Below are 25,617 nucleotides of genomic sequence, written 5' to 3' on the forward strand. Positions count from 1 at the left end.
GAATAAAATCTTGGTTTGAGAAAAGAGAAGAAACCAACCAGGTACACAGACCACATAGGAAATAGAGGTGTAAAAACTCTACTACTTTCCTTGTAGGAATGGTACTGAAAACATCTTCCTCAAAGGTCTGCACACAATGCACATCACTGTGAAATACATTTCTAGTTTAAGTAGAAAGTGAAAGTCTACAGTATAACTTTATTCTTTTTTTTTTTTAGCACTTACACAGTGATTTTTCACATGCCTAGAAATTACTTGACGATCCTTTTGCCTGCTAAACTCTTATTTATGAATTAAGGCTTAAATAGCAGGAGCTGAAAGTCTGCAGGGTTTAAGTGGATTTGAATTCTCTTGCATAACAACTGAAGTTCTGACCTGTTACAAGATTGCTCAATCTATATCCCATTGCTGATTCCAGCAGTGAGAGACTTTGGACAGCAGAACTTTTTCCATTAGGTTTTTATTGATGGGAAAACCCCACAGCAGGTCCTTACTGTGGCTCCTTAATTTATTCGCAGCTGTTTCAGCAGTGAGCTTGGAAAGCAGCTGCTGATAAAAGGAGTCTGTGAAGGCCCAGCTATCCTATAGCTGGTACTCATATTTGTGATGTAAATAACATATTAAATTGAAACCTATGAAACCTATGAAACCAAGAGATATTGGCCTTATATTTAGAATGTGTCATGTTCATATTAAGTGTGAAAATTCAGTTTCTTTAAAATAAAGTTCCACATGCAAATCATCTGTAGGAGTCATAGCAAAGAAAATAAACTGATCTTGAATTTATCGTGACACTCGCTTGTAACTCCAATATATGTTTTCACTGAACTTTTTGGAGGGAGTTGTGGTTTGCATTTTTTTGTACACTCTTGAGAAAGTCACAAAGTTCTGAGTGTCTTTATATGTGAATGTAATTACAGCACTAATGCTATCAATGCCTAGGACTTTGCTAACCCAATTCTGCCTCCACAGTATAAATACAAGGAAGCTTATGAGAAGTCAAAGGGAAAGCATGTGGGTTTCAGAAGCCTCCAGGATGATCCCAAGCTAGTCCACTATATGAATGTGGCAAAGTTGCAGTCTGATCGTGAATACAAGAAGAACTATGAGAACACCAAAACTAGCTACCATACCCCTGGGGACATGGTTAGCATCACAGCTGCAAAGATGGCCCAGGATGTGGCTACCAATGTCAACTACAAACAGCCATTGCATCATTACACGTACCTACCTGACGCCATGAGTCTTGAGCATACGAGGAATGTCAATCAAATTCAGAGTGATGTAAGTATGTGTAACAACAGACCCAGAGATGTTTGCACTTAAAGGATGATCACTTCTTGCTTTTATTAGACTTCATACTACAGTAAGCTATTCGAAAAATGCACTTTAGAATAAACAACCATTACCGAAAGACTGCCAAAGGCATGGCAGACAAGCTGTTTTTGCCTGCTTTCTATGCTTGTATCATAATCATTGATGTTTATTAATTTATGGATGAAAGATAAAACTATATTCCACTAACTATGAGAGCCACTTTGATTCACAGCAAGAGGAGATGGGTATTCCTGATGGGTTGGCTGCAATGGTGATAGATACAAAATGCAAAAACAGAAGAATTTTCTGTCCTTCCTGAATTTGGGAAAGGTGTTTTTTTTTTCTTTATTAACTCAAGGTCACAATGTCATCCATGTAAATCTCTGTAATGAGTCATCTAAAATTAACCAGGAATGCTTTGTGCTTGCAACATCATTTATGGAGAGTTGCATGGAAAGGTGTTTAACATTCAGAGCATCTCCTGCTGCAGGAGCCAGATTTCTGTTAGAATTGCCCTCTGTAAAGGGAGGAAGTGTTATACATTTATTGGCACTCGATGAAAATATTGCTCCCCAGATGAGCTCAAGCATAGCCTAGGTGGACAGTATGGATGTAATTTAGTTTTGAAGTCTTCAGTGGAATCAAAAGGAAAGCCCAATTTATTGTCAAAAGTGACAATATTTTTTAGCAGCACCCATAGTGACCTGGATTCCCCTCTGTGTTGCATAATGTACTCTAAAGCATGATCATTTCTCTCTATTTTATTAGGCTTCATAATACAGTAAGAGACTTGAAAAAAATGCTTTAAGATAAACAACCATTATAGAAAGTACCAATTTATTGTCAAAAGTGACAAAAAAATTTTTTAGCAGTACCCATGAAAATATGTGACCTAGATTCCCTTCTGTGTTGTATAATGCACTCTAACAACAGAACAGTTTCTTCTTCTTACCACACTCCAGATAAGCTCTGTGACAGACAGTCAGACATGAGCATGCTGAAGAGTTGCTATTCATTTCCCTTGGATAGAATTGCAGATCCCAGAAACATCCCTTGAATATTCTCCAGGGTATCTTCTCATATTAGCTTACCCTTTTACAGAATGTGTATAAAGACGAGTATAACAGCTTCTTCAAGGGCATCGGATGGATCCCTATTGGTTCCCTGGAAGTGGAGAAGGTCAAGAAAGCAGGCGATGCATTAAATGAGAGGAAGTATCGACAGCACCCAGATACCATCAAGTTCACAAGTGTGCCTGATTCCATGGGCATGGTGTTGGCTCAGCATAACACAAAGCAGCTAAGTGATGTGAGTGCTTTCCTTTCAAAAGGATTTGCCCGTAAATAACCACACGTGTCTGAGCCGCTCCTCCATCCTTCTTAATTCAGTGTGTGAGGATGCATCTATGTTAGCAAATAAACTGCTTTCATAGGTATGAGAGAAAGGGCTGCCTTTTGAAGCAACTGGGATCTTGAACATGGGAAAAACAGAGAGATGAAAATGGGGGACTATTCCAAATTTGCTTTGTTTTCCAAATATAGAGAGCCTGTGCTATTCATAAGCAGATACGCATTATACATATGAAATGACATTATTACCATTATTATCTGTGGCTCTGTATGAATTGCAAAACAAGCTATTTATCGCTCTTGGTTGCAATATTTCTACCTAGCCACATAGGGAAGGCATAATGTCCTAATCCCCTCACATAATAGCTCCATGTTCTGAGAGGCAGTCTTAGAATGAGGTCTCTGGGGAGGAGATAAGCAGTTTATTTGCAGTCATCTGGGATCTCATTCTGAGACCACGTCTATATGGACTCTTATTCTTTCTGTCAGAAGCTAATTACAATGCTCAGGGCCTCACATGACTTGTTAATTTTAGAGTTCTGTTAAAATGCCTTCACCAGAAAGAGAGGGGTAAGTAAAAAGCAAAGAAAGATTTTTTGTATTTTAGCCCCAGATTTTGGAAGGTGGGGAAATGGTTTGCTTGCCTTGGATTTGAAGATCTATGGATTTTAGCTCCTGCCCCCACATTATCACAGATGTCTAAGGGTTAATTCTATCTTAGGAGTAATAAATGGTGTCAGTTTTCTTGATTTCTTTTGTACTGAGTGAGACGTCACTTCTCATGGTGTTTTTCCAGTTAGCTAGGCAAACTGTACACTCACTATATAAAGTCTTCCCCATCACAATAAATGCCATCAACATCTACCTCGTTACTCAAGCTGGAAACTTGGCAGTCACCGTTAACACCTCCCTGTGTGAACTCCCACATCCAGTACCTCTGCTGAGTCAGCTTCCTAAATATCTCTCAGCCAGCCTGCTCCCAAATGCCACCAACCCTACTTCCAGCTTTTGTATGGCTTGTATGGACAACTACAATAACCTGTTATCTGGACTCCCTTCCTGAGGTCTCAAACAACCATAAGAGCCTGTCTTAAAACACAAATCAAAGCATGTCCCTCTTATGCGTAAAATCTCTTAGGAATTTCTTGAATGTGAAGTGAAATCTAAGCTCATCAACTTGACAAAAGACCCTCCTCTCTGTGGCCCTTCTGCACCTTCTGTCTAATACCGCCCCACCCCCACGTCTACCCGGGCACATTCCAGCCCCGTGACTTGGACTGCTTTCAGTGCCTCAAGGTGGCCAGTCCATTTCCAGCCTCAGGTCCCAAATGCTCTTCCTCTGCTCCTCTCTCCAAGTTTGAGCGTAAATGTTACCTCTGCAGAGTGGCTTTACTGACCATCCTTGTTTCTTTGCTACAATTATTCCATTGACAACACATCACAAATTCTAGTGATAGTTTGTAGTTTACATGTTTTATGTCTGTCCTTTCTATTGGACAATAAGCTCCAATAGGACAGATCTGCCTTCCTCACCTCTTTAAACACAGAACTTACCACTCTGCCTGGCCCACAGTGCTGTCCAATAAATACTGGTAGAATGGGAACATAAATGCATCTACCAGGGCCCCTCCCTTATGACAGAGTAGGCATTTGTCTCATAAATGGAAAACACAAATGATAGCCTTCCTTTTTAAAGGAGTCTCTGCTTGATGAAATTTACGTTATGTCAGCTAATGATATGTGCATGCTGTCTCCTTTGCTTTTAGTTGAACTACAAGGTGGAGGGAGAGAAACTGAAGCACAAGTACACTATTGACCCTGAATTGCCTCAGTTTATTCAAGCCAAAGTCAACGCCCTCAACATGAGTGACGTGAGTATTTGGCCCGGTGCTAATATTGCCTATGTGGGCCTCTCCTTTCTGGTTCTTTGCAACTCTTGCCCTGAGAATTGTAGGGGGCGCAATTCAGTGTGGACCCTGAGCCTCCACATTAAACCCTTAACTATACAACATGAGCCTAGGGAGCCGCAGTAAAATTTTGCTTAACGCAGACTTTTCCAAACTATGGGCTGTGACTCATTAGTGGGTTGTAAAGTCAATCAAGTAAGTTATGTCCCATTTAAAAAAAAAAAAAAGGAACATGAGACAGACAAGATTGGAAAACACAAGAGTGCCTAGTCTGTAGTATGGAAAATATTGCTTTTTACAACTTTTAATTATTTATTAAAACATCCAAAAAAGTTTAGTTTTCTTCACAAAATCTTTTTTTGTATGTAACTAGCCTCTCTCTTGAGTAGTCTAGACATCTAATTGGTGGTAATGTTTAAATCCACTATTATGAATTGTTTCCTTTTCTTAAAAAATATTGATAAGTCCTAATTTAAAAACATAATAAAACTTGGATAAAATTGTTAATTTCTTAAAAGATGGCTTATTCATTCTTTCCAGTGTTTTTAGGCTCTGTTTCATATCCAACTATACATTCCTGTGCTTTTGGTTCATTAAGGGGAAAGATTTTTCTAAGTAATATTTAAGCATTAAGATAAATTAAAGCTGAGCTGTACTACATCTGGATTTTTAGTTTTAGCATTCATATCTTTCTATAAGCTTGAAATGCTTCATTACAAGAAAATTTTTTCCAAAAGTATTATATATTTATTATAGAAAAGTTGGAAAACATAAAAAATTATGAAAAATAAATGAAAATCTTCTGTTATTCAACAGTCAAAGCATTACCTTTCTGTTGCTTTGTTATGCAAGCATATACATTTTTTGATCAGTTGAGATTATACTATGTATACAGTGTACTGATCCTTTTAAATAAAATTAATTATATACATAAAAAACTAACTTCGTAGATTGTCTTAATAGAAAGGGATCTATTACGACATGTTTTAAAAGAAACATTTTGGCATTCTGTTTCATTCCTCTTTTAATGATGTCAAATGATAAAATAACCTCTACTTGTTTGAAGGCTCATTATAAAGCAGATTGGAAGAAAACCATTGCCAAGGGCTATGATTTGAGACCGGATGCCATCCCAATTGTTGCTGCAAAAAGTTCAAGGAATATTGCTAGTGATGTAAGTCTAATTTAAAAGTAGAAACTTTCTGTCTATCTAAAAGACTTCAGGAGTTCCAGACCAGCCTGGGCAACATATTAAGACCCTATCTCTACAGAAATTAAAAAAAAAATTAGCCAGATGTGGTGGCGTGTACCTGTAGTTCCAACTATTTGAGAGGCTGAGATGGGAGGATCTCTTTAACCCAGGAGTCTGAAGCTGCAGTGAGCTGTAATTGCACTCCAGCCTGGGTGACAGAGTGAGATACCATCTCTAAAAAAGAAAAAAAAAATCTATATGTGATGTATAAGACTGTATCAACTACATAAAGAAGCAAGTAAAGAAATTATAATATAAAAATATTTCCTAAAATCCTAATTGCCAATTACGTTATTTATATTGCCTCACTCAAAATATTTTCCACATATTTAAAAGCTTAATAAAGTTGTTAGAAGAAAATTCTTTTTTAAAAACTGTGAAGTATTTAAAACCTTCATTAGTATCATTGTTATGAACTTAAAAACCACTTTTTATTTGGATTTTGTCATGAAAAAAGTCACGATATACTAAAATATCACTAAATTAGAAAAGTCTCCAAGTATTTTAAAAGAATTCAGTGTTTTAATTTTATAATTTCCACGAAGAAAAAAAAATCCATGGAAATAGAAACATGGAAAACCAGAAAAAATATTTTGCTAATTCTTTCTGGTTTTTCATAGTTCTATTTCCATGGATTATATAACAGGATTTTAGTTAATTACATAACAGGATTTTAGTTCATTTTTTTTTACAAATTAAGTTATATTCCTATATGAATTGACATAATAAATGCCTTGATAGAGTAAAAACCCATTAATTTCAAGATCAATGCACTAATTTGTATTAGGGTTGAAATTTACTCATAATTATACAAGTACATTTTAAGGTAATACAAATTAATAATGGAAATATAATCATAAAAAAGCATGTATTGACCAGACATGGCGGCGCACACGTCTAATCCTAGCACTTTGGGAAGCTGAGGAGGGAGGGCCCCAGAGGCTTCAAGGAGTCATGATTGCACCATTGCACTCTAGCCTGGGGGACAGAGCAAGACCGTGTCTCAACAAAGAAAAACAACAAAAAAAAGTGTACATCAAATGCTTCATAAGCCAACTTCTCAGGAACCTTTGAGTATATTCAAATAATTTACTTATGAAGAGTATTAATATAAACTATTCCATTATTCCATTTTTAATGATCTCCAGGGCAGGTCTCAAGATGAGCCTTTAAAAATATTTTGCTAATTGTTTATTTTAAAATACAAAAAAAAAAAAAAACTTCAATGTTACCTAGATTCAGACTGAAGTTGGCTTTTGCTTAATTTGTTGTATAAATTCAGTTTATATCAGACTTCTATGTTATCCAACTTCTGTTTGCCCTTTGTTTTCAAATAGTGCAAATATAAGGAGGCCTACGAGAAAGCCAAAGGCAAGCAAATTGGATTTCTCAGTCTTCAGGATGATCCTAAACTGGTTCACTACATGAATGTGGCCAAAATCCAGTCTGATCGTGAGTACAAAAAGGGCTATGAAGCCAGCAAGACCAAGTACCACACACCTCTGGATATGGTCAGTGTTACAGCTGCAAAGAAATCTCAGGAGGTTGCCACCAACGCCAACTACAGACAGTCATACCACCACTACACTCTCCTGCCTGACGCCTTGAATGTGGAGCACTCCAGGAATGCCATGCAGATTCAGAGCGATGTATGTACTGGTTACCAAGTTGTTATCCATTTCTAATGGATGGGAGGGAAAAACAGGAGCCACTTACTCCATCCCACACCTGGCTGCACTCACTGTAATTAAGGATTCCCTCCAGAACTCAGAGTTTTAGGATTTCACTCATTTGAACTATAGGTAGCTTTGTTGTTAATTTTATATATATGCATAGAAATATATTTAAAATGTTGGTATTAGACCCAAACATACGATGTTGTCTATGAAAAAGTAGGAGGCTCAAATAGATGTTATATAATTTTCCTTCCAGTGCAAAATTCTGTTAATTTTTCATTTATTTTCCTCAAGAAAGTTAACTTTGTAAAGGAATTGCTGGGTCAGGATTTCCTATTCAAAACCACTATGAATGTAATTACTTTCATAATTAATTTCTTCTGAAAGACAGTAGGGAGTAAAAAACAGATTATTCTCCCCCTCCCAGCTTCTCTTTTTCTTTTTGATCGTAAGTAAATCACATAGCCAAAGAAACCCAAGCCCTGACTCTTTCTGAAATGAAATTTTTTTTCTCATTGTAAAGAATCTGTACAAATCTGACTTCACCAATTGGATGAAAGGGATCGGCTGGGTGCCCATAGAGTCCCTGGAGGTGGAGAAGGCAAAGAAAGCAGGAGAGATTCTTAGTGAGAAGAAGTATCGCCAGCACCCCGAGAAGCTGAAGTTCACATATGCCATGGACACAATGGAACAGGCACTTAACAAGAGTAACAAACTGAACATGGACAAGGTAAGGACTCACCTGCCAGCCTCGCCCAGGGAACCCTCATGGTGTTCATGCCATTGAGCCTGGCAATGCCCCCATCGTCTCCTTCAGTGTTTCTTTCTGATCGTCTTGGTGCCGGTGGTGGGAGGGGGACTCTATTGCTTCCATCATGTTTAGAGCATTCTCTTTCATAGTGACCCCTCAGATCATCTCTCAACAGCATGTTAAGAATGTGACAGAACCACAAAACTCCACATGGTTGTGCGGTGGGGGCAAGATGGTATTTGGTGCTTTCGTGATAGAGGGTTGCCTTATTCAACAATTTTTTTTCTCATTGTGTATTTAGTTTACTTGACCCATCTTTTTGTTATTTCATCCATTTTCTAATATCACATTTAACCTCTTCTACCATGGAGGTGCAAATCTCTTCCTCTTGCTAGCATTGGGTCAAACTTGTCCTGCTGTAAAATCATGCACCTGACTTTCTCATTGCAGAGGCTCTACACTGAAAAATGGAACAAGGACAAAACCACCATTCATGTCATGCCTGACACACCAGATATTTTACTCTCCAGAGTAAACCAAATCACCATGAGTGATGTAAGTAGATTAACAACAGCAAAAGCTGGGGAGAAGGTTAAAGGGAACTGATACTGATGTCTGCATTCTACATACCAACCACTTTGTAATCAGGACCTCTATTCTAACCCCAATAACAAGATGCTGTTGTTTTTCTATTTTATTGTTTAGAAACTGTACAAAGCTGGGTGGGAAGAAGAAAAGAAGAAAGGATATGACCTGAGGCCTGATGCCATTGCAATAAAGGCTGCAAAAGCCTCCAGAGACATTGCCAGTGATGTAAGTGCTTCCACTGGGCCTTTTTGGGGCTGAGCAAGTAAGAACAAATGCGCTAAGCTTGTGTGTATGTAGGAGCAGCAGTCAGCTCCATTCAGGATTGGTGGGAATGCCATCCCATGTGACACAAGACACCTCCCTTCACCCCATCCAAGTACCCTCTAATCATCTGTTCATTATTTAATGTAAGTAGTGACTGAGTCTTGTTAAAATAAGTAGCCTTTAGAATCTATTCAAATCACTTACAATTCTAAGCAAATGTAAAGATGCAATCTACATGTTTTACCAGGAGGCCCATGGCCAGTCCCTCTCTTTAAAGATGCACCATGAGAAATCCTGCCTGCAGCCTTTTCTGTCACTTAGACAACTGAGTGAGGAAATCTGCTTTCTAAATCTCTCTAAACCAATGTATTTACACATCTCTTCGATTAACTCTGAGATTATTTTCTTTCCATGGACTCAAGTCTGGGGAAAAAAAAAATGAAGTAAAAAGAGTTTGCTCCCTGCCTCTCATGAGTGCCTCCCTTCTAATTTTAGAGTAGCTCTAAAACCCTTCATCTGAGACAAAGCTAACGTCACCGAGCAAATGGTACTTTGTTCTCTTTCTTTTACCATTTTCGTCACCATAATTTCTTCTCTGTCCACAGTACAAATACAAGAAAGCCTATGAACAAGCCAAAGGGAAACACATTGGCTTCCGGAGCCTGGAAGATGACCCCAAGCTGGTGCACTTCATGCAGGTGGCCAAGATGCAGTCAGACCGGGAATACAAGAAGGGATATGAGAAATCCAAGACCTCCTTCCACACCCCAGTGGACATGCTCAGTGTGGTGGCAGCCAAGAAGTCTCAGGAAGTGGCCACCAATGCCAACTACAGGAACGTGATCCATACCTACAACATGCTTCCTGATGCCATGAGCTTTGAATTGGCCAAAAATATGATGCAGATTCAAAGTGATGTACGTGAAAGCCACATTTGCAGAGCGTTTACTCTGGATAATAAGCAACCATGAATGACCATAAGTAATGACATTTTGAAAATCCTGAAAGAAATTCATCTGCAATTTCCCAACAGTGTTTCATTTGTTACCTTAGATTGAATTCATGTCCTTTAACACAAGGAGATCAATTCTAGAAACTAAAGTCTTGTTTTCTACTATTGTTGCTGTGAGCATTGTTGGATTCTGAATTCCACAACAGCAAATGGAACTTCATTTCAGAAAGAGTGTATTGAAAGAAATATGTCTAGCAAAGATGGTCAAAGGCATAATAGGCTTTTAATAGAGGAATAAAAGGGAAAGTAAGAAATCAGATAAGCTGATAGTTCCAGCCCCTCCCTCCCAACTGGGTTTCATTCTACCACTTCTAACTTTGCAATTGCCTACCTTGCTAATGAAATTTTGAGAAGGTGATGACTGAGGCAGCTTTTGGACTAAATATAAGGAAGACAGAGAAAGAATAGAGCCAAGAATTTAGTTAAAGAGGCCATTTGATGGTTGGAGAGGTGAATTAAGTTACAAACCCAAAGCAGACGAAAGCAAGGCTACATTTCTCTTTGGGAATTTGAGGGCTGAGCTATTAATTGTCAGGGAGGTAGTATGTGCCCGAATGAAAGCAGCCAGGTGTAGAGAGAAATGTCAAAGCTGAGGAGGAAAAAATGAAATTTCACAAAGTACCAGGAAGGTTTCTGGCATACCTGAGGGAATTGTAATGGTGGTGGGTGACCAAAGACAGTGAAAGAGAAAAATGGGGTTTCCATAGTCATCTGTTAACCAAGGGGACTTGGGAATTTTTGTAAGAAAGGTCAGCATAGTTGCTTTTCTCAAGGAGGTAACAGTCACCTGGGAGATGAATCTATGTGGTATTTCTTAGTACTTTTTCTTTATGAAGGCATTGAGAAAAACAAGTCACAAAGACATTTCTGCTTATTTTTAATTTATCATGCAAGGAAATATAAAAAGGATAAAAGTTTAGGGAAGAAATGGTTGAAGTTCAACATGCTATTGGTTAAATACCAATATTCAAGCAAATATTGAAGTGGAAAAGTTACAGAAAAGTTACAAATGAAGTGGAAGTTACAGAATATTAAACACACACTTCGGATTCTTGGGAAGTTTCAGTTTCTTCTCATAATTTAATTTTTCCTCTTTTGCAGAATCAGTACAAGGCTGACTATGCTGACTTCATGAAGGGCATTGGATGGCTCCCTCTGGGCTCCCTGGAAGCAGAGAAAAACAAGAAAGCCATGGAGATTATTAGTGAAAAGAAGTACCGCCAGCACCCAGACACTTTGAAGTATTCCACATTGATGGACTCGATGAACATGGTTTTGGCCCAGAATAATGCAAAAATTATGAACGAAGTAAGTCTTTCAATAATGCAGTGTTTCATATGCATCAGAGAGAATCCAGGTATAATTTACATTTAATCCACAGGTTTTTCTAATACAGTTATAGGGCATCACACTTGAGGTTATTTTACCTAGAAAAAGAGTCTTGTGGTTAAAAAAAAAGGATAGGAATTATTTCTAACTAGTAGTCTTCAAATCTTCAATGAACCATCCTATCTCATTGACTTAACCAAATAAATAGGGACTTTTACTGCACCTCTTGAAAATGAGTCCTGTTTGTCTAAGGTGAGGTTGAATAGACATTCATGACACTGAATCAGCAGATTTCCTGATGGTAGCTGGTGTTGCAAACCACCTCCCAAATCCCAGCTTTCTTTCTGCTTTGATGGGATCAAAGAAAATTCCAAGATTACATGGCTGTAGCAGCATTTCAAACCAGGATGTTCTCTGGGTAATCTTGAGGGCAATTGTTCTACATCAGTGTTTCCTTGGTTCATGAATTATTCCAGCTTTTAGAAAAGACTTACTCTATTTTTACATTGATTTGCAATAAGAGATCAAGACCAACAAGTACAATCAACCTTGAACATCTGTTTTTGAAGTTAAAAATAATAAAATAACTGCAGCAGCACTGATGGATCAAAATGAGAAATGCCTTTGATAACATAACAGAGAAAAAGATGATTTGGATCTAAACATGAAACAGTTGCAGAAAATAATGGCCATAGTTGTGCTAGAAAGATAGAACTGTATTATGCTAAGCCACGGAGTAAAACCCCTGGAGTCTTCAGAGAATTGAATGATTTGTGGAGATAACCTCCTTGAAAAGGACCTGCCTCAAAGACAAGGCACAAATTTCTGTGCCTCTTTTAAGATTTAGAATCTAAACTATCATGAGGATATCTATTTTTTTCAGTGTTAGTAATTAACATTTCAGGGTAATGATGCCAAGAGGAGAATCATAGAACTAGCATGTAATGGCACCAAGAGACGTCTTGATGACCATCAAGCTGAATCCTCCCATTGCAGAGTTGAGAAAAGAACAGCCCAGAGAAGCAAAGCACTTCCCACACAGCAGGTCAACAGCGGGGTCTGGACTAGAACAGGGATTCTGATAACTAGGCACCGCTCTTTCCACTAGCATTTCACTGCCCAATACTATTACTACTAGCCACATGTGTTGATTTATATTTACATAAATCATATTAATAATTCAGTTTCTCATTCACATTAGCTACATTTCAAGTACTCAATCGACCTATGTGGCTAGGTTCTACCATATTGGATTATGCAGAACATTTCCATCATTGCAGGAAGTTCTATTGTACAGTGCTGGTCTAAAACAAAGTTCAGAAAAATGACTGTTTTTGTAAATAAAGTTTTATAGTGACACAACCATGGCTGTTTGTTGGCATGTGGTCTCTGGCTGCTTTTGGACTACAACAGCAGAGTTGAATAGCTAATGACAGCAATTGTGTAGCCCACAAAGCCTGAAATTTAAGGAATTTCTGTCTATACAGAAAAAGATTGCCAATCTCTAGTCCAGAAAAAGGTTATTCTTATTTTAATTAAGATGGGCTAAAACAAAGAGATAGCATTTTTCATCTATTGCATTTGCAAAAATTAAAAAGCTGTGTTACATGCAATATTTGTAAGGGAGTTTCTGTTAAAGCAAACTTTTAATGGGCCATTTGTTAATGTTCATTAAAATTTAAAACTCAGGTATCATTACCCTATAGAAATCCTTATATATGTGTGCAAAGATATATATACATACATACACATAAAAATATGTTTTGCAGTTTAGGGTTTCTGAAAGGAGATGCTAAGATGAAAATTGGAGTACAGAGTATTTTTTAGGGATCCTAGTCCTTGGGAGGAAGGACTAGGTGGGAGGAGAAGTTGAACAGTGATGCTGGCATGACAAAGGCTTGGCCAGTCCCATAGAGGACTCTCAAGTGTCTCTGTCAGTAGAGACCTGCATTGAACTGAAATGGCTAGATCTTTGTACCCCCACTTCGATGAGTTGTTGAGTTTGGTTATCTGGGAAAGGCATGCTCTTGAGTGAGACAGCTGATGACTACAGACTATTTGCCAAAAGTTGGGGAATCAGGTCCTTCCTTGAATGAGTATATTGGTGGCACATCTCCATGTCCACCACAAGGATCATGACATTGCTTGTAGTAGAAAAAGGCTAGCGGCCATTAAGTTAAATATTCATCAACAGAGAACTGGTTAAATTAATTAGATTATACCTCCTAGTGAAATACTATGTAGCTCTACAAATGAATGAAGTAAATTATTTTAAGAAGGTTCAAAGATATCTAACCTATATTAAGTTAAAAATCAAGATGTAGAACATGACTTCACGTATACTTAAAAAGGACTATATGTATGTTTTAATTTACACAGAAAATTTTAGGAGGCAAGTGCTCCATGCTGTAAGATAAGGGGAAAAAGCATTTTTACTTTCCGTCTTACATACTCCCTGTTGTATTGTTTGAATAAGCAACTTTTCCATTAAAATTTTTTTGGGCCGCGTGCAGTGGCTCACGCCTGTAATACTAGCACTTTGGGAGGTGAAGGCAGGTGGATTGCTTGAGCTCAGGAGCTTGAAACCAGCCTGTGCAAATGCAAAAACCCATCTCTACAAAAAATATAAAAATTAGCCACGTGTGGTAGTGCATGCCTGTAGTCCCAGCTACTCAGAAGGCTGAGGTGGGAAGATGGATTGTTTGAGCCTGGGAGGTGGAGGTGGCAGTGAGCCATAATTGCACTACTACACTCCAGCCTGGGTGACAGCACAAGACCCTGTCTCAAAAATAATAAATAAATAAATGATTAATTTAAACCCAGCTAATAAAAATACATGAAATATTGATATATATGTACAATGATATGTATGTACTAAGTGAGCTTCTTTTAAGATTTTAAACACTAATTTACACTGTTTTTTTCCTAGCATCTCTACAAACAAGCATGGGAGGCTGATAAAACCAAAGTCCACATCATGCCTGATATCCCCCAGATTATTTTGGCAAAGGCAAATGCAATTAATATGAGTGATGTAAGTATAGTTCCCCCTGTTGTCATCTTTCTCTCCGACAGATTTGAACCAGTAAGAACAAATTGATTAATATCTCTCTCAGTTATGAGAGTGAATGTTTAAAAATAATGGTGGAAATCCATACATGAAACTCTAATTTTGCTTTGTGGAGTTGGAGTAGGACTGTCAATGGGGTTGGGCCAAGCAGTTAAGAATTTGAAGGGTGGTTGGATTTTGTTCTGGGAGGGTGGGGGGCACTCCTTATTAAATTGAGAGATTTGGTAGAAAGAAACAGGCTCGGGGGCCAGGAGAAGAGAAAAAGGAAATGAGAGTCCTAGAATTTTGTTCTTAGAGAGCCCTTCCATCAAGCCTTTGAGATGGTTCTAAAGAAGGGGTTAAATGGAAAGGGAAGAAGAACACTTTGAAGAATCTGGGGCAAACCCCAAAACAAAGAATGTGCAACACTTGTTAGAAAATGTATTGATGTTTTATTTCATTTCCTTTATCGTCCTAATCATAGTTGCTAGGAAATCCTCTAATCCTACCTATTTTTTTTCGTTTCTTTGTTTGAATTCCACTGAGATTTGGAATAGCTGACCTTTTTTTTAAATTGTAGATTCCACATTATTATACAAATGAAAGTGCTGATTATAAAACAGTGACGTTTTCTTTTGATGTAAGAATAGGGCTGTTTTGTAGTCTTCCTTTAACTCTTATTTGCATCAATAAGAATCTCTGGGACTTTCACATTTTTTAAAGTATATTTACAACCTAATAGAGACCAGTAACTTTTACTTTTTCTGGTAGTTTCTTGGAAATATGTTTAAGTTTGTTATAGATTGTTTTTCAAACACAGTTATGTTACTTGTAAGAACATTCAGCCACTGAAGTACCAATGAAGCATTCTGCTCAAAAACAAGACGCCACAGTGGTAGTTTACTCTTCTAAAATAAATTCAGGCTTTCATATTTAGAAGAAAACTCTTCCCTTTGCCTCTCATTACAGAAACTCTACAAACTTTCCTTGGAAGAGTCTAAAAAGAAAGGCTATGATCTCAGACCTGATGCAATTCCTATCAAAGCTGCCAAGGCTTCCAGAGATATTGCGAGTGATGTAAGTCTGAAGGAAAGCAGTCACCTGGCTGTGGGTTTCTAAGGAACCAAAATAATAAGGGCTGAGTTCTGGAAACACTGAGTGGACACAATATGAAAAACAGTGGGTCTCACTCTCTGTGAATGCTTCTTAACCTTGCTTTTGTGTTTTCTCTGATTATTTCTGAAAAAACACCAAGCTAACCACATGGTGACCCTCATAGATGTCAGCTCCCTGACTCATGAGATCTAGATAAACTTACTTTGAATCTGTCACCAAGGCTATGGCTTATAGAAATTCAAAGCCCTTCACTAAGCTTTCTTGGTGAAAGAAAGCTTTCTTCCTTGTGTTGTTCTTGCCTCCTGCTTCTTCAGATCTAATTTTCTGACAGGATGTCTCATGTATGCAAGGGTGCTGATCATTTGGGCTCATGGTAGTCGATGAATAAATAATCAGGAATTTTTGCAAACCAGTTGTTAAACCATCGGTGGCTTGATATCAGCTATGATGGGTGTATTTACACCACAGAAATTGGCAAACACTACAAAGTGTGGTTTTCCCCGCACTGCCCGGCAAAAAGCAGGTGTACCAACACATCACTGTCATAACATGCCACCTATATGAAACTCAGTTCTTTCACAAGATTTGGTTGTTTCCGCAAGAAATTCACTCACAGGGAGCATTTAATGACTTGGAGGTCCTGGGAGGAGCATATTTCAAAACACTCTTTCCTTGATCACCCATCAGTTTTACTTTCTTTCCTCTTCATCTCTGTTCTTCATCTTCCCTACCTATCCAGCCCATCCCACTCTCTCTTATTATCCTGAGAACTCCAAATTCTTCTGCCCTCTATTACGCTGGAGTAATTTGGCTCTACTAGCTTCTACCCCGAACTTGCACATGCAACCCCACAAGGAGATAGGCAGAAAAAGAAGCTCTCCATGGATCAATATCTCCCCTCTATAGAAGAAAGTTGGGATGATAAATAGCACAATTTCTTCCCCATTGTAGCAGTTTAAGAGAGTCTTAAAGGAAAAGGAGCTCCACGAATATAAAGCTATTCTAAAATTACACTGTTGTGTCTCATAATTGAACCTTTTCTCATCAGTAAATGACTGACAGGATAATTTCTCAGAGCAGCATTAAGAGAAATGTTCTGTTTTTTTTTTTTTTTCATTTTCTGTGTTCTTTTTACCTACTAAAGGCCTCTTTAGCACTAACAGCAAAGTACATGCATAAGTCAGTGTGATGCATCATCACAAAATCTGGATTCTAATCCTCAGTGGCCTCAGCAAGTTGCTCAGCTCTCTGGGTCTCAGCTTATTAATCTATAAAATGAGGGCAGTAATAAGAACTTTGCTATCTACCTCACAAGGGAGAGTTGTATTCAGTTACATCAATAAATATGAAAAATGCGTTTGTGAACTATAGAGCTCTATACAAACATAATTTTTAATTATAATTGTACAAAAATAATATATTGACACCAGACCGATTTTTAGTCAAAGGAATTGCTCTGTGTAAAAACTCATATTTTCTTCACAGTATAAATACAAGTACAATTATGAAAAAGGGAAGGGGAAAATGGTTGGTTTCCGCAGTCTCGAGGATGATCCCAAATTAGTCCATTCCATGCAAGTGGCTAAGATGCAATCTGATCGGGAGTACAAGAAAAACTATGAGAACACAAAGACCAGCTACCACACCCCTGCCGACATGCTCAGTGTCACGGCTGCCAAGGATGCCCAAGCCAACATCACCAACACTAACTACAAGCACCTGATTCACAAGTACATCCTCCTTCCAGATGCAATGAACATTGAGCTGACCAGGAATATGAATCGCATACAGAGTGATGTAAGGCTTTCTTCTACTTGGGTGATGGTTGGAATCCTAGCATGGGAAGGGAGATCACAGTCTGTTTACATGCCATGCTTTTGTGTCTAAATGGATAAGATAAAGTAGAATTTGCTTATCTTCTTTATAGAATGAATATAAGCAAGATTACAATGAATGGTACAAAGGGCTTGGCTGGAGTCCAGCAGGCTCTCTGGAAGTGGAGAAGGCCAAGAAAGCAACTGAGTATGCCAGTGATCAGAAATACCGCCAGCACCCGAGCAACTTCCAGTTTAAGAAGCTGACTGATTCCATGGACATGGTGCTTGCCAAGCAGAATGCGCATACCATGAACAAGGTACAGAGAACAGTGGCCGTCCACACAGTTCCCACGTGAGGAAAAGCTAGCAGGCTCTGGTTTTGTTTGGAGAAATCTAATTCAGATCCATCATTCCTAGGCAGTGGCAAACCATTCCAGATTATTCCCCTACACCATCTTCTTCTTCTGCCCACCTCTTTTTTTTTTTTTTCTCTTGACCTTCTAGTTGGGTTAGAAATTATTTATGTTTTTAATTATTGTATCTTCAATACTTTCAATCCATTGTAGAAAATAGAAAATACTTAAAAGATTATTTTTTAAAATCTGAGTTTGTTTTTAGGGTCTTTTCTGAATTATATGCTACTTAGTTGTTGCTACATCAAATTGAGTGCATTCAAGTACTAATATATAAATACATATTTTTCTTTCCTGCTTGTCCCAGTTATTCAAATTTCATGTCTTTTTTTCCCACTTCCTAGCATTTATACACCATTGATTGGAATAAAGATAAGACCAAGATTCATGTGATGCCTGATACACCAGATATTTTACAAGCCAAGCAGAATCAAACACTGTATAGTCAGGTAAAGCTATATAAAAATTACTTTTAAGTTTTGTATTGAAACTTATGAACTTATAAAATAATATAATAGTAAATACTGATATAAATGTTGAAGCAATGGAAGTTTGGAAATGACACACTGATTAGCCCAGGATGTTGCAAAATAGAGTGGTTAAGAGCAAAGGCTTCAGCCACAACTGTATGATTCGTGGAGCAGGTTCTGTGTCTGTTTATCTCTGTGTTCATTGTGCTTGATACCAAGCAAGAAATCAATAGATAATTGTTGAAAAAAATTGCATCAAACAGCCAGGTGTGATGACATGCAGCTGTAGTCCCAGCTACTCAGGAAGCTGAGGCAGGAGGATCCCTTGAGCTCAGAAGTTTGAATCCAGTTTGGGCAACCCTGTCTCTAATTGGGAGACCCCGTCTCTAATAAATAAATACATAAATAAAGTAAAAATTGCATCAAACAGACTTGGTATGAGTTTTGGCCTTGCCATTTTTGAGATGTATGATACTGGGTAACTCAATTAGCTATCTAAATCTCACTTTCCTCATCCCTAAAATTGGGACCATAAAAGTGCCTGTGACATTGGATTGCCATGAGGACTAAATGGGAAATTCTGTGTAAGATCCTCAACACAGTGCCTGGCCCATGGAAAGTACTGGACAACTATGAGCTATTTTTGTTATTACCCAGTTTTAACACACATACATCCATTCGATCAGTAAAGTCAACTCAGAAAGATTGCAACTAAATTATTGCAATTTATAAAAGGCATTTCATCATTTATTGCTTTTATCACTTAGCTAATTAAAATGTCGTGACCTGTTTTTCTTTTTATTAGCAATTATCTTAATATCTATCTTCAAAACAGTAAGCCCAGGCAGTATTTAACAGCAGTGAGAAAGGTACCTGATATGCCTGATATGACCATATTGTTTCTGAACAGCAGAGGCTATGATAAAATATGCCACCAGGATTCTCACAGCCAAAAAAGATTAAAGCCAGGTCATGTGATGCTGAATCAGTGCTTTTTCTACTCTTTCAAACAGCTTGTTTTATTTTTATCCATATCCTTAAAGATAGGGTAGATGATGTTCGATCTGATATTCACTCTGTAGGTAAACTTTTCCCTAATAATCTATTGGGATTCTTTATATAGACAGAATAATGCTGAAGAATATCTTTAATTTTCAGAAACTCTACAAACTTGGATGGGAAGAAGCTTTGAAGAAAGGCTATGATCTCCCAGTTGATGCGATTTCTGTACAGCTAGCTAAAGCTTCAAGAGACATTGCTAGTGATGTGAGTACTAGTTTGAGTTCTAGAAGGATATATTCTTATCTGAATCAGGTAACTTAATGTTGGTAACTATTTTTATAGATAGGCTTTACCTTTCAAAATATAATGCTTCCTTCATTTTCTCCTACCGTCTTCATTTATCCAGAGTTCACTCTTCTTTTTCACTGTTCATATATCAAAAGGGGCTTCCTGAATAGAGGTCGGGCCAGAAGACCTCTAAGATCCATTAGAGTAAGATGCTGTACTTGGAGATATTACAGAGGACCCAAGATTGCAAGTTTTCCCTACTTTGCCTGAAAATATAGTAATTTTCCTGCTTTCTACTTGTCTATTTTAGACAAATTCAAAGTGCCAGATAATAAATCAACCTCAACAAACTGATGCTGATAGATTTTATATGCACATATTTTAAAATAGCCTGTCAGTTATTTCAGTTTAGCCCATTTTGCACTTACATAATTGTAATAAATTACCTTGGGACATAAAAAATCCAAGAAGGTCCAGAAATTTAGGTTTAAGTTCCCAAGGGCTTACTTAACTCTTCTTTCTGCTGAAAATCCGATCTAAAGTTCATAGACTCACTCTCCCAAAGGTAGATTCCAGTTATGATTAGAAACGGTAGCAAATCTGGTGAAAAACTAGTTATTGTCTCTATTTAGGTATTGTCTCTATTGGTTAATTTTTTACAAGTATTGTACTTAGATATTCTGCATATTGCTAGCATATCATTTTGTTAATCCCAAAACTTAACCACAAAAATTCAGAAGGTCTTGGTTATAGTGAATAAATTGCCGGGATTTCATAGGGAAGCAGGACCTCTTAATCAAAATATTTAAAAGAAAACAGAGATTTGGTTAATATGCAGGTTGAAGTACAGAGTGGAGGAAAAGAGTGACTAAAAATGGAATCTGACAATAAATTCTAAGAATATAAAGGAAGATTTTATTTAATTCACTTAATTTCTGGCACTCCAGAAATGTTGGAAAATTAATATGATGATATATTATTACCCACTCTTCAGCTTGCAGGTCAATCCCTTATTAAAATAAATCAACGAGGTGATAAGCCTAAAGCAATAATGATGTGTAAACTCATTTTCATTTAATGCTATATGCTAAAGATAGTTTAGGAATTGAAGAAATAACATCAATAATTTCCTAACAACTCAACATTTGATAGTACCTCATTTCTTTTTGTGTGAACCCATTAATTCGAACTTTTTAAAATCTTACTCTCAAATGAACTGTAAGTGAACTTTCCCACTATTATAGAGATATATTTCCCTCAATTTCAAATGTCCTTGTATTTATAAATTTTCAGAAAATTAAAACAATTTTTATAAGTATTTAACTTAATGAATTAGAATCATAGAATTTAGAGTCGGAAGATAACATAAAGGACATTTAATCTAATCTCCCACTCAGCATCCTACCTTCTCTCCATCTCCAAAAGTCTGTAGATACTTAAAAATATAAGAATTTTGGAGGCTGGGTGCAGTGGCCCCCCCTCCTGTAATCTCAGCACTTTGGGAGGCCAAGGCAGGAAGATAATTTGAAGCCAGGAGTTCAAGACCAGCCTGGGCAACATAGTGAGACTCTTTCTTTACAAAAAAACAAAAAATTAGCTGGGCATGGTGGTGTGTGCCTGGAGTCCCAGCTACCTGGGAGGCTGAGGTGTGAGGATCACTTGAGCTCGGAAGGTTGAGGCTTTAGTGAGCCATGATCGCACCACTGCACTCCAGTCTGGGCAACGGAACAAGACGGTGTCTCAAAAATAAAAAAATTTTTTAAAGGAATTTTGGAGTCCTTCAGGGCAGGTCATTTCTTTGTTAGATCATTTCTAATTGCCATTATATACCTTCTTATTTTTACCTAAATATTTTACCGATAAGCTCTAGATCTCTGTTCTACAACACCACAAAGCAGCCTATTTCCACTTCCACTTGATAGCTCTTCAAACATTTTCATATTTGCCCTCCTTCGGTTTCAGTTTTATAAATTCTTCAATCTTCCGATCATTCTATTTGTAATTTATGTTATTTTTTCAAAACTCTTGTCAAAATAGAATCCCTCAAAATTTAGTGTTGTTTTCTTGATACAGGAGGTCAGGTCAGAAAGCTTATTTGTGCCCCATACAGAATCTATGGCACTGCTTTTTTAAAAAGCAATTTTGTCAGATTGCTTATGTTGACGTTATAGTCCACTTAAACTCCTGAATATTTTATATATGTAATAATGAAGCTGGGTATCATGTAAGGTATAACGTGTTCAGCACCTAACATCAAGTAAATGCTGTTATTATACTCATTATTATCACTTGTTATTGTCATCTAGTACTAATGTAATTTTTCTCAATTGAATCTAAATACCAAATTTTACTTTTACTGTCTTAAATTTATGTAATCATTTTGACCCATTTGGCGGTGTGTTGAGCTCCTGTGGAATTTTCTTCCTAATCTAACATATTTAGTTATTTTTAGCCATCTGCACATGCAAGATATGGATCCCAAACAGGACAAGGTTATATGACATAACCACATGGCAAACCACAAAAAATCCTGCTATTTAATAAATTAGTCTGCACTATTAGGCATATTTACTTAGTCATGTATCTTCCTGATTTTTCTACCATTTAGCCCATAAGGATTATCATTTCCATAAGAATATCACAAGAGCTGTATTAAATACAACCCCAAAGTCAGAATACACAATATCTAGCACAACCAAACATATATTTCTGCATCTAGTTAGAATTAATTTCTTATCATAACCTCTCTTGATACTCAATTACATTAGATTTCTTCAGAAGCTTGCTTCCATGTAAACAAGGTTTAGTTTAAGTAAGTAAACATTCCATACTAAGTTAGCATAGACAACCCTTCTCTCATTTCAGTTTTGGAAAGCAAACATGAAAACAAGGCAAATTGAAGCTGGATGAGGTGGCATGTACCTGTAATCCCAGCTATTAGGGAGGCTGAAGCTAGAAGAGTAGGCCTGGGAGTTCAAGATCAGCCTGGGAAACATAGTGAGACCCCTGTCTCAAAAAAAAAAAAAAAAAAAAAGAAAGAAAGAAAAGAAAAAAAGCAACTTGAGCTTAACTTGGCCTTTGTGTACTAAAAGAGCTGTGTTTTCTCTGATTTCAGTATAAATACAAACAAGGCTACCGAAAGCAACTTGGCCACCATGTTGGATTCCGGAGTCTGCAAGATGACCCAAAACTTGTGTTGTCCATGAATGTAGCCAAAATGCAGAGTGAAAGAGAATACAAGAAGGACTTTGAGAAGTGGAAAACTAAGTTCTCCAGCCCAGTGGACATGTTGGGAGTGGTACTGGCCAAGAAGTGTCAGGAGTTGGTTAGTGATGTGGACTACAAGAACTACTTACATCAGTGGACATGTCTGCCTGATCAGAACGATGTTGTGCAAGCTAAGAAAGTTTATGAACTGCAAAGTGAGGTCAGTTTCTATTAAATCCAATAGTTTATATATTAATTCATATTTTATATGAGTAGCTATTTAGTCAAAGAGAAGCAGAAACTAGGAATTACTATTGAAAATCTAAAATGCATCTGTTCGTAATGCATAGAATCACTTGAATCAAGGGTCCAGGTGAGAATGGGATTTTGATGGCTTATTCTGTCTTTTCACAGAATCTATATAAATCTGACCTTGAGTGGCTGAGAGGCGTAGGATGGAGTCCTTTAGGTTCTTTAGAGGCAGAAAAGAACAAGCGGGCTTCGGAAATCATCAGTGAGAAGAAATATCGTCAGCCTCCGGACAGAAACAAGTTCACCAGCATTCCTGATGCCATGGACATAGTTCTGGCAAAGACAAATGCCAAAAATAGGAGTGATGTGAGTAGCACTCTGGAAATAAATAAAATAGATTATAGTGCCTGCTACCTAGTGTTTGCTCAATAGCACTTGCTTAATAAATAAGTAGAACTGCAAAGCATTGCCTCATACATCACCACATAAAATTTTATATTGGATCACTTTATTTGAATTAGCAACTATCCTACACTGAATCATGTAAAAATGGGTCAGTGTAAGTTTTTGTCACCCAAAGCTTATTTATTATTTAACCAAAATGTAATGGGAAAATGATCGAACAAACTTTTTTTCTTTGAAACTTAAGTGCATGAAACACTCAGATGTTTTTTGTTGGGGTAGAGTGTATGAGGGGGAGAGATTCTGAGTACCTTACACAGGTACAATGGATGTGTTATAAAGAGTGTATTTCCTGACAAACGATTATAATGCTTTTAGTTTAGCTGAATCAAGATAAATGGATGATTCTGTCACTGTAAATAAGTATCTATTCCATCTTCAACTTATTTTCTTCACCAGCTCTGACACCAGTATCTAGCACATGGTAGGTACTCAATAAATATTCATTGAAAAAAATACATAAAAGATAGCAGGGTGGAGTAATTATATGCAAAGAAGGGAAAGATTACTCAACACTGCTCAGCTAAAAGCCTAACCTTGAACATTACAGAATATTGAAGTATGTGCCCTGAAATCTGTAATTGGTAAGAAGATTTAAATAGATATATAATAACCATCTGTTATTAGGAGGATCTAAAATATATATACTGTAGGTCTTAGGAGGATCTGAATATATATACTATATGTAATATGCTATACACTTTACATATATCATATATATCAGAAGTTTTATATAATATATAAGCCCATAATCAGCTTAGAATGAGCATTGATAAACTGGAGTTCCTCTTTTCCTAACTAACCCCTCACAGACTTTTTATAATGTTGATTTCCAGAATGTATAGTAAATGCTGACCTGTCAGCTTCATTATGAATGTTTAAGCATTTACTTATTCTTTTACTGGTTTTATAGTGACAGAATCCAACAAAATGAGAAGACAACAAATTTGTACAAAATATTTCCCCCTTCTTGGAATCCAAGTTTCTTTTCTCTCCATGAAACAGGAGGTAAAAAGATCTGAACTAATAAGGTGACCAAATGAGAACCCCTAGATCATGAAGTTTATCAATATACATGTTCTGGGACAGGACTCCCCAGCAGTGTGCTCTAGTTTGGGGGATGCTGAAATATGGAGCTTTCAGGCCTCAGGACCGCCACACAAAACCCGGGCCAGCTGGGGTCCTTGAGCTTGCTGTCTCTCCTTCTGAATCAACTGATACACCTATCCCAGTGTAAATAATAATAGCATTTTCTCTGCATTCCATGGGGTGAAAGTGGCGCATGTCATTGAAGAAATAGTCTAACTTAGTGACTTTCAACCAGAAGCAATTTTGTCCCACAGGAACATTTAGCAACATCTAGAAATATTTTTGGTTTTTACAACTGGGGAGTGGCATGCTACTGGCATCTAGTGGGTAGAAGCCAGGGATGCTGCTAAGCACCCCACAATGCACAGGGCAGCCCCCACAACAAAGAATCATCCAGTACACAGTATCAGTGGTTAGGAGGTAGAGAAACTCTGCTGTTTGCTTGGTGGGTACAATGTGTGTTGCTCCAGTGATGGATGCACTGAAGGCCCTGACTTCACCACAGTGCAATTGCACTTGTGCCCCCATGAATATATGAAAATAAAAAAATTTTTAAAGAGAAACTCTGGTGTTACTAAATCCAAAAGGGTAGTGCAGAACTGGGATACACACATATGGAAATTAACAAGCCTTGCTTTGTTTTGGTGCTGAGGGTCTTAATTGGCTTCTCTGGGTTATATGCACCATGGCAAACGTGTGCAGGAAAAAGAAAAGTGCCAGACACACACATCTCATGCTGCACACCTCAAAGGGAAATGGACAAGTTTAAGGGATCAATGAGACAAAAAAAATTTATATTGAAATAATTTCAGGCACTCATAAAAGTTGAAAAAATAGTACATGTAATTCACATATGTGTGTATGTGTGTGTGCATATACCCAGATTCCCCAAATGTTAAAATTTTACCACATTTGCTTTCTCTTTTTCTCCCTTTCTTTCTCTCAGATCTAGATCTATATCTGCATATCTATATGAGAAATTAAATTGCTTCATGATGCCTAAATAT

The 25,617-nt window shown here is 37.4% G+C and overlaps 1 protein-coding gene across 1 annotated transcript in view; it reads left to right on the top strand.

Annotated features, from left to right (window-relative positions):
- The window catches only part of NEB (nebulin), a 251,975-nt gene that overhangs the window by 74,980 nt on the left and 151,378 nt on the right, over nucleotides 1-25,617 (top strand). The window contains exons 36-53 of the mRNA XM_058436183.1: nucleotides 973-1,284; nucleotides 2,419-2,625; nucleotides 4,433-4,537; nucleotides 5,640-5,747; nucleotides 7,163-7,474; nucleotides 8,025-8,231; nucleotides 8,703-8,807; nucleotides 8,958-9,065; nucleotides 9,710-10,021; nucleotides 11,218-11,424; nucleotides 14,375-14,479; nucleotides 15,464-15,571; nucleotides 17,096-17,407; nucleotides 17,538-17,744; nucleotides 18,185-18,289; nucleotides 19,469-19,576; nucleotides 22,716-23,027; nucleotides 23,222-23,425. Coding sequence (XP_058292166.1) covers nucleotides 973-1,284; nucleotides 2,419-2,625; nucleotides 4,433-4,537; nucleotides 5,640-5,747; nucleotides 7,163-7,474; nucleotides 8,025-8,231; nucleotides 8,703-8,807; nucleotides 8,958-9,065; nucleotides 9,710-10,021; nucleotides 11,218-11,424; nucleotides 14,375-14,479; nucleotides 15,464-15,571; nucleotides 17,096-17,407; nucleotides 17,538-17,744; nucleotides 18,185-18,289; nucleotides 19,469-19,576; nucleotides 22,716-23,027; nucleotides 23,222-23,425 — 3,444 coding nt within the window. The remainder of the gene's footprint in view (nucleotides 1-972; nucleotides 1,285-2,418; nucleotides 2,626-4,432; nucleotides 4,538-5,639; nucleotides 5,748-7,162; nucleotides 7,475-8,024; nucleotides 8,232-8,702; nucleotides 8,808-8,957; nucleotides 9,066-9,709; nucleotides 10,022-11,217; nucleotides 11,425-14,374; nucleotides 14,480-15,463; nucleotides 15,572-17,095; nucleotides 17,408-17,537; nucleotides 17,745-18,184; nucleotides 18,290-19,468; nucleotides 19,577-22,715; nucleotides 23,028-23,221; nucleotides 23,426-25,617) is intronic.

Source organism: Hylobates moloch, unplaced genomic scaffold, assembly GCF_009828535.3.
Source record: "Hylobates moloch isolate HMO894 unplaced genomic scaffold, HMol_V3 SCAFFOLD_1, whole genome shotgun sequence".
Lineage (NCBI taxonomy): Eukaryota > Metazoa > Chordata > Mammalia > Primates > Hylobatidae > Hylobates > Hylobates moloch.